The 17,456-nt window shown below is 45.1% G+C and overlaps 1 protein-coding gene and 1 long non-coding RNA gene across 3 annotated transcripts in view; both read right to left on the reverse strand.

Moving 5' to 3' along the window:
- The window catches only part of LOC133213756 (uncharacterized), a 532,499-nt gene that overhangs the window by 198,742 nt on the left and 316,301 nt on the right, over window positions 1-17,456 (reverse strand). The window lies entirely within an intron of this gene.
- The window catches only part of SPRED2 (sprouty related EVH1 domain containing 2), a 66,902-nt gene that overhangs the window by 25,439 nt on the left and 24,007 nt on the right, over window positions 1-17,456 (reverse strand). Inside the window, exons 2-4 of one of the 2 annotated variants that reach the window (XM_061356230.1) lie at window positions 13,388-13,710; window positions 3,400-3,577; window positions 1,902-2,070 (exon numbers count right to left, since the gene is read on the reverse strand). In XM_061356230.1, the coding sequence (XP_061212214.1) occupies window positions 1,902-2,070; window positions 3,400-3,577; window positions 13,388-13,404 (364 nt within the window). In that variant the 5' untranslated portion in view covers window positions 13,405-13,710. The remainder of the gene's footprint in view (window positions 1-1,901; window positions 2,071-3,399; window positions 3,578-13,387; window positions 13,711-17,456) is intronic. The other variant, XM_061356229.1, reaches the window with a different exon arrangement.

Below are 17,456 nucleotides of genomic sequence, written 5' to 3' on the forward strand. Positions count from 1 at the left end.
TTTTTTAAGTAATGTGCTTTACATAATGATCTCTGTACCAGCCTTGGCTGCTCTCAGTTGCATCATCACGAAGATGTGCAGAGCTAAGTGCGAAAGCCCACTTAAAACCCTAAGTAATGTGAAAACATTTGTGCCATTTGCTACATTAGCCTTAAAAGTAGAAAATCCAGACACTTTACAGAGCTGCAGAGGATTCCTGTGCTGGTGCACAAAACTTCCATGCTTCTGATGCTACGGGGAGCAAATTTCAGGTTAAATATTAAAAGGCGGCAGGGATTTCATGAAGTTCTGAATGCACAGAGCTTAATGTTACCTGCTAAATTTGATCAGCTACGTGAATCAAAACACTGAACGATAAACAAAATCCACTGCCTGATGCGGTGTGCACACGAGCCAGTTATTGTTTTTCATTCAGAAAGCTTTATTTGGAAGTTAAGGAGGAATGCATTCATGAGGATCAGGCTGTGCTGTTAATGGGATAAATATAGATTCGCTGATTTTGAAGTACCGAGATACAGCAGAACTTGATTTAAAACACCTCCACTGTAAAACGGATCAGAAAGAGCAGAAAAGGAGCTGCCACATACTGGCATCTCCAAAATACAATTCAATACAACTTAATTATCATCTCAATGAAACTTTGCATAAGCATATAATCACAGAAGGGTCTGGGTTGGAAAGGATCTTAAAGCTCATCCAGTTCCAGCCCCCTGCCATGGGCAGGGACACCTTCCACTAGAGCAGGTTGCTCCAAGCCCTGTCCAACCTGGCCTTGAACACTGCCAGAGATGGGGCAGTCACAGCTTCTCTGGGCACCCTGTGCCAGGGCCTCACAGTAAAGAATTTCAGTCAATCCTGTGCTACTTACATAAAACATCACTTTTACGACTCAAAATGCTTCCCAGTTTTAGTAAGCAAGAAAAAAGCAGAAGGCTTAATTGTAACTTCTTCACCTTCGTCACACAGGAAAAAGCAAGTAAGTAACTACTTGAGATGATCCTTTCTTTAACCAATGAGGTATTTACCAGGAGAAAGCCCTGGGGGATTAATTCTCTCCAATATATCTACCATTTCTATGTTAAAGCAAGGAACAGGGCATTCAGAACATCAATCTGTCTTATGGAGCTAATGTCCTCAAAAAGCATATACATCTGTACATACATTTGAGCCAGTATCCTCAAAAAAAGAAAATCAAATGAATAAGAGTCCCTCACGAAGACTCCAATTTCATTACAATAAAGCCCCACTGAATTATAGCTGTGTTATGATTGTTCTGATTGAAACGAAACGTGAAAAGGCAAAATTTATGACAACTTCAAAGCCCAGGCAATTCAAACGCATTTTTTACAGAATAAAAACAACCCCAAACCAGCAACACAACAAAGTCTTCAAGAAGGACCATTCCGACAAGAGGACGCAGACAGAACTAATTACTGCAACAAAACCCCAAAACAAAACAAAGTTTTGTTCAACTCCAGGCAGGAATTCATACTATGATTTAACAAAGACTCACTGAGACAAGATTTGGCTGCATATGAAGAAGAGCTGGGCTGTTTGAGTTGCCATCACTAGCATGAAACCCAAGCCTATCACAAAAAGGGGTAATAACAAACTCAGTGGAAATTAAGGAGGAGAAGTCTGGACAGACCAGGCCAGATAGGATTGGAAAATACTTGGGCTGGAATCCCTTCTTCTCTCCTTAAGGGATAGAAAACCCAGTTCTTAAAAGCTGGGGCTTGCTCAGCACAGTGTAAGCACCCAGCTACACTCAGATACATGCACAAGAGACATCCAAGCCCAAGAACTGATTTCAAACCCATCCCTCTTCCCAGCACCATGACTCAAAGCCCCTTCCCCACTCTTTCAAGGGTCGAACTGATCACTGCCACATGCCCTGGTACCTTCGATGAGGTCCTCGATGGCTTTCCTCACTCCTCTGTCGAAGGCTCGAGCGTCGGCGGGGCTTTGAAAAGTGAGCCCGAACTTTCTGTTGTCGACTTTCCAGTGGTGGAAGGTGGGGTTCGCCTTCGTGTACACCAGGTCCTTCTTCACAAAGCACTCCAGCACCACCTGGCAGGGCGTGAGCCCCAAAAGAGGAGCAAAGTCACTTTTCTGAGGGCACAGTTGGCACCACCTTAGCCCAGACCCAAATGAAAGCCAAGTCATGCCTCGCACAGGGGAACATCCTTCCCTACCGAACGATGACTAATAAACACCAGACACTGTAATTGTTCTCATAACCACTGCACATTCATCTTTTGCTTGTGCTTTGAATAGGTGTTTGCTCCCTACCCTAGGAGCTTATTTTGGACCCAGTGTGGTACTGGTTACTAGTGGGGGGTTATTTGGAAGAAAAACCTCTTCCTTCAGTAACAGTGATCAACAGAAATGGTATCTGCCAGCAGCAGATTTAGGAGGTGCTGTAACACTCCCCCCACCTTTTCTCCCTCCCTCACCCCCAGCCAGGCACCCATCTCAAGCTCTGCTGTGCCAAAACCATCTTTAGGGTGATGCTCAGGGAGAAACGGGAATGGCTTTATTAGTCTTATTCCATCCCCCAAAACCATAAGCATGGCTCCCACACAGTATCATAAAAAGCATCCTAAGTAGAGTAGTATTGCAAAGGACAAAGTACACTTGAAACAGCTTAAAAACACTAGGTGTTTTTGAAGCCAAAATAACTTCTGACTCTAATTAATATACTTTTTCTTGCTCAAACACTGAGTTTACAGAGCTTGTGCAGGAAGCAGCAGTCTTAAGCTTGCCCATCTCTTCACAGGAGCCAATTTCAGAAGAATCAAATATATAGGGATGAGGTAACAAACTCTAACATCTAAACCGGACCCTGGAAATAGGGAAAAGGCTTTATTAATTTGATTTGTGTGGGGAAAGAAGAGGGCTTCTTCTTAGATAAACAGCTACCAGGAGAAACGGAGTGCGTCAATTCATAAGAGACAACTTGTCTTCATATTCTCACTCTGCCTGTTCAAACCTTGAACGGCACGCAGCATAAATAATTCATGGCCGTTTTAAAGGCTTGCACTGCATTACTCAGTGCAATGTGACTGGCTTCATGGGTTCTTTACACTTCAATTCATTTCTCACTTCCCCTGCTAGGTCTTAGGGATAAAAAACACACAGGCTCTTTTTCAATCAAAGGGGGTCTTTGCATATAGATGTTGACAATTTACCTGATCCTTCCAGGTGGCAGCATGCCAACCTAGACAGTAAAAGATGGCAGTTCTAGATGAGGATGGGTTTGTTTGGTCCAATCTGGTACTATTTGAACATGCCTGGCTTTTATGTTTAGAAAGAAAACTTGTACAAGAATACAATAGCAACAGATTTGGGATAATTCTCATTATAAGAACAGACAAAAGTTGAATTAGGGTCTATTACCAGTTTGTCTTTCTGCCTTTCACCATGGATTAGAAATCCACTTCTTCCATTGCCCTCCGGGTACGTGACCTTGCAGACGCCAACTCTACTGAGACCGCCTCCTTCTTGCGGCAACCATCCCCCACTGGAGTCATCTCGGGTCATAACCACAGCTTTGACTCGCACAATATAGCTGTCACTGCAATGGTAACAAAACAAAAACAAAACCTTTTGTCAGCATCACACAGTCATCACAGCGTTCTTCCTGAGGGCTGCATTTAGACAGCACTGCTCTGACCCTGGTACACAGTTTCCACCAGGGATTGAAGTCCACCTCCACGATGGATGGCCTTGACCACTCAAGCCACCATAGGGAAGGCCCATCAAAGAGCAAGGAAGGAACCCACTAGGTTTCCAGATGTCCACATACAGATCAAACAACCCATGGTCCCTGACACTCATTCTCTCATGCAGCTGGAGACAGGGAATAACAGAGCAGGGTGAGCCAGGCAGCACCCCAAGGCCACCATCCTCAAGAGGTGCACTGGGGTATCAGGTCTCCAAAGCACTGAAAGAACACACAGAGCGCAAATAACCCATGAACAAAGTTTTTTGTGATCAAAGTAATGAAGCAAGCTTTGGAAGGTGGCACTCAAAATTCCTCCACAACTAGGCCAGCCTCATGGGAAAAATCCCATAGGTGTGGCTCCTGCCGGTACCTCAGACAAAAGGAGACAAGAATCATTTCAGTTCAGGTCATGAAGGGCATCATGTCCCTGTAATAGCTCAACCAGCATTCCGAGGGGCTTTCAAAGGCAGCATGTCATAACCTCACAAGATGCTATTCTGGAAGCATTTGAGATCTGGGGACAATCCAGGTACCCACTGCAAGGGGCCAAATGAGCCCCTACAGCAGGAGGCTCTGCTCCCTCCTATAGAGCAATTGCTCCAGCGGCACAGGGAGGGGGTCATTTGAGGAGCAGAAAAACCACTACAGGATGTAAGCAGAATCTGTTCTCCTCACATGGGACACACAACAGATCCAAGCTGAAGCGAGCTGCCCCCACCCCAGAGCTGCTGGGAAATACCCACATTGGCTTTTCTGTCCTCACACTGCCCAGTCCTGGCTCAGAGCATCCCATCATGTGTTAGACATCGATTAACCCAGTGCCTGCTCAGCAACAGCGCTGACAGCCGTGACGCCCTCACAGGGAGGTCACCGCGGCATGGCTGGATGTCAACCATGCACAACCACGGCACCGTGGGCTGCAGAGCTGCCGAGGCAGCCACCAGTGCCTGCAGAAGTGCTGGAATGTCAACAGGGGCTAAGAAAATGGATCTGCAAAGAAAACTGCTCAGGAATTGTCCATCTCCAGGTAATGAGGTGAACACACCAGAAGGAGGAAGCTCAACCTCTGAAAACAACAGGTATCACACCTTTAGGAAAAGAAAGTCCACTTGCAGAAAGCTCTGTATCCAAACATTTCCCCAGCATCCTGTACAAGCGAACGGGCCCTTTCTACCCAAAAGTAGATGCAGTGGTAGCTTTTTTCATCCTGAACCGGGCAAAACTGCTTCTTGCTTTCAGACATTTTCAAATCACTTCTGGTATCCAAGTGCTTGAAGTCTGAGTTCTCCTTCTCTAATACAACCAGACTGTATTTAATACCTGAGCAAGCGGCCTCACAGATCCTACCTGAAGGCAGTTTTAAGGATAGACCAAGCACTTCCTAGGCAGAGGCACCTGGGACCAGCTCATCTCTTCTTCAGCTAGACAGATCCTGCAAAACACAGGCTGCAATTTCCCTTTACCAGCTTTATTTTATGGACACACCAACATTCTCACTGGACCTACATGATGAAGGCAATACACAGATGCTGAAGGTTCATTCCCAGTTGCTCTGAAGACTTTGCCCTCGTTGATAAAAAGCTTTTCAGCACACTCGGATACAGAACCTGTACCACAGCTAACACACATAAGGCATTCACAGAACTGAGAAACACTATTTTATAGAGCATTTTTGCTGTTGAGTCCTTAAAGCAGCATTCTGGTACAGGAAACAGGGAAAGCATGTCTATAAACAGATCCAGTTACCTTTTCACTTTCTAACGAAAACCCATTTCTGGATTTTACCAGTGGCAACTTGAGTCTCTTGGCTTCCTGATACTCAGAACTAATCAAAATACTTCGGCCAATTTTCCACTGTGCAAACACTGAGCTGCTTCTGTCCAAGACAATTTTGTTTCCTTCTCTGTACCTTTCCCGTATGATCTATAAGAATTAGCAATTAACACATGAATAAAACAAGAAAGCCAACTATACGTTTCTATATTTTCCTCCTGTTCACCAAGGATCCTTTCTGGACTTATTTTTAGCTCCCTTCGGAAGCCGGGGCTGATCAATACGACCTTCCTTCCCATCCTCCCGCAAAAGTCATCCACACAAACTGCTGCTTCTCTTTCCACACTTGGAAAGTGCCACTAGCAACTCTACTCTCCTGCAGGATTTACCATTCACTTCCACAGCAGCAGCCAGAGCCTTTGGCTGTCCCAAAAGCAATGTCTTCTTTGCTGCAGGAATCTTCCACTTAAAGGAAAATGAAGGGAGCAGCAGCTCCTCAGTGCTTTGTAACTTCTACCGGTTATCTGCATGCTTCCATCGCCTCTCCATGATTTCTCTAGGCTCATAATTACGTCTGAATACCAGCGGATGTCTACATGTTCAATTTAGCTCCCCTGACTACTACACCTGCCCAATATAATCACAATCTGGTGGGACAGAGCCATATGGTTTTCATCTTCATATCCACACCAATATCGTGACCTAACCTCTGCCATAAAACCCACTGATTTCACCCCCATGCCAAAAGACCATTGTATAAACTGCACTTCTCCCACCTTGAAGAGAGCTACCTCCTTGAATATATCAAGCTAGAAAACCTTGTTGCCCTACCATGGCAAGACCTCTGCTTTACTATTAGAAGAGGGCCTTGTCCAGCAGAAGGGCTCACCTTTGGCAAGGTAAGCAGAGCTCTGGTTCCATTAACATAATCCCTTGGCACGCTTTCATGCAGGATCAAAAGTCACCGGTGACGCTGTGCTCCTGGAGAGCCCTGGTCCCTGCTCCCACAGCGCTCCAGCCACAAGCACGTTTCCCAACGTGCAACCTATGCCAAGTGACTTAGGAAGAAGAAAGAGAAGTAAGGAAAGAAGGGGGTTAAGGATTCTTAGGGTTTGACATCTTGCTTTAGTCACTGGACTAGGTTTTGGAAGCTGCACATGGGATTTTCAAGGCTACACACTGCTTCCTTCAGTTTTCTACAGCAAAATCTCACTTGCCATTCACATCCACAAGCCTAGAAGAGGCAAAGCTTCTTTCCTTTTATGCCAGCATTATAAATATTTGTAAGGTACTCAAATATTTCAGGTCCATATGAGGACCTCGCTTCCTCAGAGTAAAAGCTGTTTATTTTCTTTGCTATTTAATTTGACATGACCACACCAAGGCTCCAGCTGGTTGGAAGCACTGAGAATCCTCAGGAGTGAAGGAGTGACCCGCAAAGCCCATGTGCATGTCACTGCTGAAACCCTGGTGGACTGAAGCAGCAAAACAACCACGTCCAACTCATTCACCTGCACTTCTATCACAGCAACTTGACTATTGCAGGAGAAATGGTTAACGAGGTACATGAAAACACATGGCCCATTACCATTGACTGCAGCTCAGATCAGATCAACCTTTCATGTAGCTAAAACCGAAACAGCCAGAAGAAACCTGCAGTAGCCTTAGTTCCCTTCAGTTTATTGCCTTCTAAACCTTTAAGACTGCTCTAATTGTCGGCTTTATGGCCTACGCGCTACACGCTTCATGCAAACTATTGTTAATTATGCTCTTAAATGCAATACTTTGCTATCTTAACCCTACAGATTTGTCTTCAGCAGCCTTAAAAGCTTGGGAGGAAAGTATCTGCAGGGATTACCCAGCTGCATGGCAGCCGGCCAGTGTGTTCCAATGCTGCTTCAGGTTGTTCGCCCGCCCCACCCTGAGCAGAAAGCCCATAATGAACATGGGGAGTAAAGGTAGCGCGGAGAACCACGTGCTGTTTTTATTGGAAGGAAAAGAGAGCCCTTTAAAAATGATAGCTCGTGGGTGTGCATACATGTATATATGAAAAATAAAGTGTGTGCATGTATAATTGCTACTCTGAAGGATATTGAGTTTTCCTACATCAGTGACTGAATGATCACCTCTGCGATAGCTGAACCATGGTTTTATTACCCATAGCCTGACTTCTACAGCACATTTGTGTGTCTAACACAGGTGACGTTCAAGGTGGGGAAAAGTGCTTTCCTTCAGCATGCACGAATCACAGTGAAAAACACAGCTGACACCGTCCAGAGCTCCCCAGCACAAGCCACGTCACTTACAGCAACCACAGCACAGCAAAAGCGGCGGGGCACAAAGCCCTGAGCCTTGTTGTATGCCTGGTGGGGAATTGCAGCTGCAATTCTGCATCCAGGACTGAATGGCAAGTAATTCCTTCATTCAGGCTCTAGCTTTGCCAGTGACTTTGTAAAAAGGAAGGTCAAAGCACACAGCTCCCTCCTACCCATCGCTCGGTTTCAAACACAGCAACTGCAAATACCATCTGAGATGTCTAAAAATCCTAAGGGAATAAACTCCCTAACCAATAGTAGCCCAACCCACTACATTTACTCCTTTTCTCTGAGTCACATTAAGCACCTAAACCACTTCCCAGACATGGTCCATAATTCAGTAACACTTCTTCCTCTAGCCATGATAGCTGACCAAAACACAAACTCCCATGTCCACGCTGCTGTACAGCACTTCAGCATTTTCCTCCCTTCTTGACTTTGGTCAGGGGAGATTCAGGTCTCAGACAGGAAGATAACTGCATATAACAGGTTTCAAAATTAGACTGCTGTCTTTACTGCATTAACATTCCCAGATTTCAGGGAAGAGCCAAAAGGACAGCAAGATGCTGCTAATGCGACAGCAGCACAGGATGGGCTGTTCAACTGAACCACAGACACCAGACACTTAAACACAATTTAAAGCATTTGCAATCGTGCAAGTTTAACTTTATGAGTACTGGGGTATAACCTGTCTTTGGTTTGTGCTTCGTGGTGCTCTTCCTTTGCCCGCCATCCCTGCCCCAGCAACTCTGACAGCTGGAGTTAAAGCCATTCTGTTCCACCCAGGTGATTGGTGGGAATTACACTGCACGGATCCCCTCTGGAGTTCATCCTGCAGCCAGAAAGCCGCAGCATTTTGATGGAAATCGTGAAAACCTGCTATTTTTGGATTCCCACTTTCTTGATCTGATGCTTGTGTCATGAACCTTCCAGCAAGGGTGAAATATCTGCAGGTTATAACCAGCATGTTCTTCTTCAAAACCCTAACATACTGCTTTGTTAGAAAGCAAACTGAGCGCATGGCACCACAGCAAAACAGAGTTGATATTTCAGTACCATTTATAAAAGAGCTTTAAACCTGCTGGAAATACATCAGCAAAGAAAAAAGGCCATCTGCATCACTCTTGTCAGACCCAACAGTAAAACGGAACCTGTTTTCCTTGCCCTCACTCTGCATCACACCAGGAACACAGCACCACTGTATATGTAACCATCCCTAATACGATGAACTTGTAACCTGCATTTTTGTGTCTTTCCAATCCAATACTACCAGAATAAAAAGGCATCTGTGAAATTCCGTTTTCCACCTGGTCAGAGCAAATACAAGACACTTTGATCTCCACATGCCTTGCTCCAGAGATGCTGGTGGAGTCCTGCAATATGCCTGTCCTGGGCCACTGCATCTTAAACCACTATGAACATTAGAGACTTCAATTTTAGGCTATATCTTTCTGTCTCAACAAAATGAGAAAGGTTTGGTGGCATGTAGTATTTCCTCCCAGCTTCCCTCTGGAAATGGAAAGGAGTTTTCTCCTCCAGCTCCCCAGCTCACGCCTGGCTGCTGAACCCAGGTTTGCAGTGCATGTTCAGCTTGTACCCACACCACTTCACAAAATAAAGGGGAGGAAAAGAAGGAATTCCAAGCACACTGCTAACTTCAGCAGTGCAGAAGGTGGAAGATGAAAATCACACCCTGAAGGAAATGCATGCGCAGTCCTACCTGCACATCCCATAAAGCACCCCAGAGGAGTAGTTTTGCACACAGGTTACCCAATGCTGTTTTTTTTTTCTGCTGAGCAATGCCTAAAATCTTGTGTGCAGCAAGAAAACCCCAACCCCTCAGGGTCATCACTGATGGATTGTGAGGGTCCTGGATCTGAAGGGGGCCTATAGGGATGCTGGGGAGGGACTCTTCATTAGGGACTGTAGTGATAGGACATGGGGCAATGAGTTAAAACTTAAACAGGGGAAGTTTAGACTGGATATAAGGAAGAAGTTCTTTATTGTAAGGGTGGTGAGGCACTGGAATGGGTTGCCCAGACAAGCTGCGGATGCTCCATCCCTGGCAGTGTTCAAGGCCAGGTTGGACAGAGCCTTGGGTGACATGGTTTAGTGCGAGGTGTCCCTGCCCATGCAGGGGGGTTGGAACTTGATGATCTTAAGGTCCTTTCCAACCCTAACTATTCTATGATTCTGTGATATGGCAGGGATACTCAAAGGCTCAAGCACCTTCAGCCCTCAGAAACTTGTCTTCCTATGCAATACATGGCCTCATGCAAGGAACACAGCTCCAGGAAACTGAAGCAAGCCCAAAGTACCATCTTTTGATCTGATTTTTCATTCCTTGTTGCCTTTCTGGGTCTAGAGCAGCCCAAAGGCAGGATAAAGAGGGGCCAGGTCCTCCGCAACCAGTGCCCAGCAAGCCTGGGTTTGCTTCCAGTATTGTAGCAAAACCAAAAACCCTCCATAGCAAAGATTAATAGCAGTTTTGTTTGGTTTTTTTCAGAAGGAAAAGAACTTCTCAAGAAACCAAGACACCTGCAACGATCCAGCCACCCGCCTCCACATCTCCCTTAAACACAGAGGCAACTGGGAACAAAGGAAGCCTTTCACCAAAATGTTTGTTAAGCATTTAAGCTGATTTTATTGAGTTTACAAGAAACAGCTCTATCCTGACTTGCTCAAGTGGGATTTCAGAATTCCACGGTTATTTCAGATCCTTCCAGGAAGTACACAGAAAACTCATCTTAATATATATTTAATATATTTATGTGTTACAAGATAAAAATTATGTATATATCAACATGAGATGCAATTTTTCTATCTACATTACATGCATCTATGTAGATATGAAAACCTGTTTCATATATATGTACTTAATATATATAATTTATTATATAATTACTATAATACAGATGTTCGAGGCCAGGTTGGACGTGGTTCTGGGCAACCTGATCAACTTGAAGGTGTCTCTGGTCGTTGCAGGGGGGTTAGACTAGATGAGCTTTGAAGGTCCCTTCCAACCCAAACTATCCTATGATTCTATGATGATATAAATAATATTACAGCCATATATAATGTCAGTGTTTTAAATGACACACAAAAGCATCAGCTTCTGCTGTGAGAGTAACTCTCTGCGCATTTTTACAATGCAATGTCCCAGCTAATTTGGATGCACTGAACTAGAGGATGATTCTATGAGAGCAATTTTGAGCTGCAGATGGGCCCTTGGCCCTCTCTCCCTATGGGTCTGGTGTTAAAAACCAGCAGGGTTTGATGCAGGCAGGGTAACACAACTGCTATCCACACAGCTTTAGGGTTGGGTGGTTTAGCCCTGCATGGACTAGACCCATGTTTTCGGCCAGCACAACCTCTCCTCCTGTGCCAGGCTTGCCTGGTGATCCCCACAAAGTGCCATACATGTAAGCAAAACCCCAAATGAACCAGCAAGGGGCTTTTTTAGGGGAAAAGGCAGGCTTGCAAACACGCTGCTGGGCAAGCGAAGATCCACTGATGCAGCTCAAACACACAGATTTTAAGGGCTATCCCCAGAAATTAGCTTACTACACAAACAATATTGGATTAAAATGAAAGTCTAACCGCATCAGGGGCAGATTAACTTACTCCTTATGGCCGCACTGAAGTATCTATGTAATGTATTGGTGAAACCATGTCAGAGTTATCAACCCCCACAGCAAACCTTGCTACACAAATACCCAAAAGTTGTTTATTTCTCCCTAAAAGACAACCACAACACCACTGGGACACACACTAATGACAAAGATCTTAATGAATGACTATTTAATGAAACCTCTTCAAAAATAACCCAGAAAATCACAGTGAACCTCAGGCTCAATGGAGAATTGAGTCACCTCGGGACAAGCTTCCTTGCAGCTTTGCCCAGTGGCTGCTTTGTCAGTGATGGCAGATTACAGGTTTAGGGTACACTTCAAAAAAACCCAACCAAAAACGAAAAGACTTTTCTTCAAATGTATTTAATGGCTGAATTTAGCAGTAAATCATTATAATGGCACAGGATAGTGCGCCTTGGAGAGAGGTAAGGAGCAGCGGAACAAAATAAATCAGTTTAATACTATCCTGTATTTGAATAAATTGCCCTGCAGCTCATCCCGCCGGCGTGCAGTACAGGTATGAGTTGCACACTCGAGTCCTGCTGTTTTTTGTGCAAGGACACAAACATTAACAGGCTTCAAGGAAAGCTAATTAGCAGTATCTTTTACTGTAATGAGAAAGGAAGTTGCTATTGCATGACAGATGGTATTTGTTTTACACCTCACGCAAGATAAGCAAAAGTCGCATAAAAGCTTACCCAGCCAAACAGGTAGCTGCATGGGATTTGCATCCTGAATTGATTCCCCCCCTACCTGACTGCAGCCAAAGCCACAACTAAGTTCTACCCTATCTTTTTTTCCAGCATAAACTGGCCATGCACACTCTGTTCCTATTACCCTCTTACCTAATGAATGGTGAGATTTAGCAAAAAGAACAAAAGTAACAAGCCCAGCAATACAAAGTTTTATCACCCTCCTTATTCTGCAAAATGAAAGTGAAGGTTTGATTCTGCTCGCCAAAAATTACAGAGGAATGCAATGGAGAAATCCATTCAACTCACAAGATGATGCTATTTCCACATGACCCCCTTCCCCAGTCAGCGAGTCTTTGCTGTCACACTGTAGGCTGTGATGCCACAAAAGAGCTGGCCTGAAGAGCTATCCCATTACTCCCATATATACATTTTGCACACTAAGTGCTACCCGTCCATAATACTACCCATAAATATTACAAGAGAAAATAATGCAAAGGATACTTATCCTTAGCTACAGAATCAATGATGCTGCAGACCATAAAAACGCTTCTGTATGCACACACAAATAGACACAATAGTGCTGAAAAATACCGAAGTTTACAGAGGAAAAAACCCCAAACTTCTTGCTTTAAGCAATTTGCATTTCCCCCCACTCTCCTCCATTTTGATGAGTGCAGAACACAACTATATTTATCCCCCTGTAAACATCCTCCGTGACACGTATGATCTGACTACAAAGGGAAGACAGCATTCTGCAAATATATATACATTTTCTATGACTCAATTCCAGCTGAATTTCTACCAGAGAACGGAGGAGGGATAATTGTGCTCTAAATCTAAAGGGGTTTTATCTTTTGCCAGGTAAATGCATTTAAAGAAATAAACCAAAAGAAGACAGTCTTAACTACATCAAAACCAACATGGATATTGATTTTTTTGCCTTCCACCTCTCTTTAACCTCCCTACCCTATAAAGTGTCCATGGAGAGGGACATCAAGGGAAGCAGCATCTATTTTCCTCTCGGTGTTTAAGAGAGGGTGCACGTTAAAGCCTTACTTCTCAAAGAATTCGATCTGTAACCATCAAAGAAAGCCTGTGTTTCACCGTCATCCATATTCACTGATGAATTACATGCTGATTTAGAAGAGATTCACCAGGGCTGTGGGGGCAGATGGGGGGAGGCGGAGGAAAATAAAAGGAGTAATAAAACATGAAATTACCCCCGGTGGGAGCACGCACACGTACCTGCTGGGGGATGCCATTTCCTCTACATTTTACACCCTGGTTGCTCCATTCTACCATCACTGCCACTACCAGCCTCTGGATCAGCGTTGGCTGCCCCAAGTCCCAGCTGGCTGCTGCCGAGCCAGCGGCTTCCCCCCATGCGTGATTCAGTCTCCTTGAGGGATGTGCTGCATTGTACCGGGTGAGTCATCCCAGAGGTATTCTGCATATTACAGCTCCGGCCGGACCATTACTCATTCCCAACATCCTCCTCCCGGCTCCGAGAGCACACGCGCACGCACGGACCAAAGATCCTTGCTTTGCTTCCCCACCCCGGTTATAGGCTGGAAAAAAAAATAGAGTGATTATGATACAACCGCCATAAACTAATAACGGGGGCGTTCGGCAGGAGCTGACAGAGCAAACACACTGCCCAGAGGTTGCACCAGAGCGGCAGGCACGTCGCTTGCTCACCCAGCACTGCAAACAGGTCCAAAGTTGAACCGGGCGTCATCTCCTCCGGTACCCCTGGCTGCACTTTATTCCCCAAAAGCTGCTAACGCAGCGCTGCAAACAAGGGTTCAAACAACTCGATAGGCTTGGGGGAAGCGGTCGTCTCCACTGCAGCTTTTAACAGGGTTTTAAGTGCTTCCAGTTCGCAACAAGTGGGTATTAATAAGTATCAGCTGTAGGTCCTTGTATACCCTACCTCTGCAGGCAGTCCAGCCAATCGCAGTGCCAACACAGCAACACCCTGCTTCACTTTGGGCAGTCGGGCTCAAGCACTCACTGCTCCCAAGCTTTCAGTATCGCTTTATCTCCTCACCAGGCAGCGTGTGCTCCCCATTCAAGTTACAGGATCATCCCTAAGTGTCCTCCCGCTTCTTTAAAGCAGAAATGTTGCTCAAGAAGTGCCTCAGCACCGACGACAAGAATAAAAATTGTGACATTGGGGCTCTGAAAGCAGCTTCTAAAAATACTTGCCCGGTTTCTGAACTATCTACACTGATGATTAGGCAGGCGCAGGGAGGGGGAAAAGCTAATTTAAGTGTTTCCAGGCACAGCTGCCTGCCTTCCTTAAATCCAGAGTGTTTTAAACCTCAACTGGGGCAAAAATACCTTTTTCCCTAGGATGGACAACAGTGGCTGAGGTGATGCTAACTAAATGCATCCTTTAGGAGAGATACAGCCCCATTTTACAGACAAAATAACCTAAAATCATACAGGATCTTGAAAACTTCACGTCTGGACCATGGAAACACCGACCTTGAGACCACCAAGGCTTGAACCCATTTTCAGTGCACAGATGCCAAGCTGCACAGAGGATGCTGAGGACATCCCAAGGCACCAGGACAGATACGTGTGTTCACTGCTTCTTTCCAGCACCCAGCAGGCACATGTGAAGGTGTAGCTGCAGGTACCTATGTGCAGCTTGGTTGGATTTTGTAACAACAATGGAATCAAGCTACAGTCGAAAGTCACACTGAAGGCAATAGCATTTTAGGTTTGTTTCAATGGGATCAAGTGATAGCTGTATATACTCTATTTCAATACACAACATAAAGAAGTCACAGAAACATGGAACCACAGAATAGTTTGGGTTGGAAGGGTTGTAAATCTCATCTAGTTCCAGTTCCCCTGCTACGAACAGGGACACATTCCACTAGCCCCATCTAAACCTGTCCCAGTGTCTCACTACCCTCTCATAATGAAGGTTCTTAATTTAGTGGGCAAAGTAAATTTAAAGTTTAGTGGGCCTTGCTTCCCTCTTCAGCCTCTGCAGCAGCACTGCTTTTACCCTCAAATGCTTAACACAGCACCCATCAGCTCCGTCCTCTGCTGTCTCCAGCAAGAAATCAGCACACAAGTCCAAAGCAACATCAACCATAAGATTTAAAGATGCCTGGCCATTTCTGCTTCAAGTCCAGTTCCTAAAGCTTTGTCCCCAAGGGACAGTAAAAATTGAAATTAAGTCTCCCAGTGTAAGACAAAACTATCCTTGAATAAGCTGTGTTGTAATCATGGTTTTCAGACAACAGCTTGAGCAGTTGCATCTCCCCAAAGCTTCCCTGTTCTCCTGCCTTCTGCTGCTCCACAGACCAGCCAGTCACTGCTCATCGCAGACACTCAAAGCACAGCACATGGGGGGAGTCGGACTGTGCACCAACATAAGGCAGCTTATGGAGGAGCAGCAACAAGCACAATTCCAGCATTACACAATGCTGGGTCAAGCCATGACTTTGGAATTTTCTTCAGTCACTTGTTTGCTGCGGGCCAGGATCTGGGGCAGGTAGGGAGAAACACTGCATGCGAAAACATGAGACACAGAAAAGCTCTGTTATAAATGTTACAGCATCCTCAACCCGTATGGATGCAAATAAAGCCCTGACCTTCTGTCTACATCAAAAAGTTGCATCAGTCAAGAACCACCATCACTACCACCAAACGCAGCTGGCTTCAAGCCCTACTCTCAAGGGTTTTCTGTGAAAGGAAGCGGATATCAAGTCACCGGATAGTTGCGAGCATCAACTGAATCACTGGTTGGGTTATGTTATTTAAAGTCAAGGCTAAGCTAACAAACCTCAGCTCCAGGCTTGGCAATACTGCTGAATTCTTTTTTTTCTTTTAATTACTATTATTTTCCCCCTTAAATACTACCCTGTCCAGTACACTTCAGCACATCCATCCCTAGTAGCTTGGTGCTACACTGAAATACCCTCCAAAGCTTTTGTGCATTTCCTACCTTGGACTGATGAGTGGCTGCTCTTAACGAATGAACGTTTCCCTCGGTTTCCAATGGGAGGCAAGCTGCTACAGAGCTTCGCTATTAGAAATCCAAAGTAAACATTGCAACTGGATAGCCAACAAGGCAATGGATCTACTTTCTGCTGCCTACTGGCCAACTACAAGCACAGTTCAAAGAGCCAAGACTGTGGTCAGAGCAAGAGGAGCCCATTATCACTGTAGCTGCTGTGACATAATGCCAGTTGCATTAATGGTCTGAACATTAGCACAACACATAGGACCAAGCCCTGGCAGCTTGTGAGCCAGGCAAAAAGACGTTTCAGCACTTCATTTTGGTGCAGCGTAGGCTGCGAGTATATGGAGCCCCAGCTCTGCATAGGACACTCTGAAACTTGCAATGTCTCATCATCTGGGAACACCAAGCTACCTACCTACAAAACCCAAACAAAAGACTTGGTCAGTGTAGCTTTTTGTCCAGCACTTCAGAGATGCCCATGTCATTCGTGCTGTCTTTGTTATCCACAAAGCTCTCTTGCATGCAGTGTTCATTCAAGCTGTGCTGTAAGGAAGAGCTGAAGTATAGCAAAACCAGGGAAAAGGGCAGAAAAGCTGATTCTTAGGAGCGACTTCAAACTTTTATGATGTGCTTGGGACTGCTAAATATTCAGGAGCACTGAAATGTGCCTCTCTACTCACCATTTACCATGCTTTCCCTATTTTCCATGAAACCAGAGTCAGGCTCTCCCATGTTGCACACCTGTGTATTAAAAGCACAGCTGAATAGTGCTTCAGCAGTTGAGAAGTATATTGGGGGATGGATGGTCCATAAGAACCCATGCAGAAACAGATCTGCTCACAGCATAGCTCAGTTCTGATTAACCATTTCTGTATGCAATATAGACTTTCCCCAGATGTTGCCATTGAACACGATGCTTTCCCAATGCAAATGCACCCCAAGTTCTCCACTAAAATTAAAGAAAGAGAAAGGCTGCAGTATTTAATCTCTTGTAGACATCATCTGATCAAAACAGAGAGGATCCATCCCTTTTTTTATTTGCAGTTGGCTCCGGCAAGCTGCAAGCCACCAGCATGGTAGGAGCATCTTGCCATTAATATCCAGCAGTGAGAGATTTGCAGCTCACGGCCCAGGCCATCATCCCAGCTGGACTAGTGCAGGCACCCCTTTGACACCAGATAATTACACACATTACAAGCCCCAGTCCTAGCAAAGACACAATCTATTTATAAATTACAGAGATGCTAAATAAGCAATGGCAAGTTGGAGGCAGCACTGCCATTTCAAACTGTGCAAACCAGGACAACTCTCTACATACTGGTTTAAAAA

Source organism: Neopsephotus bourkii, unplaced genomic scaffold, assembly GCF_033783945.1.
Source record: "Neopsephotus bourkii isolate Nb327-2 ecotype Australia unplaced genomic scaffold, CSIRO-AGI_Nbou_v1 NB_845, whole genome shotgun sequence".
NCBI classification, from domain to species: Eukaryota; Metazoa; Chordata; class Aves; order Psittaciformes; family Psittacidae; genus Neopsephotus; species Neopsephotus bourkii.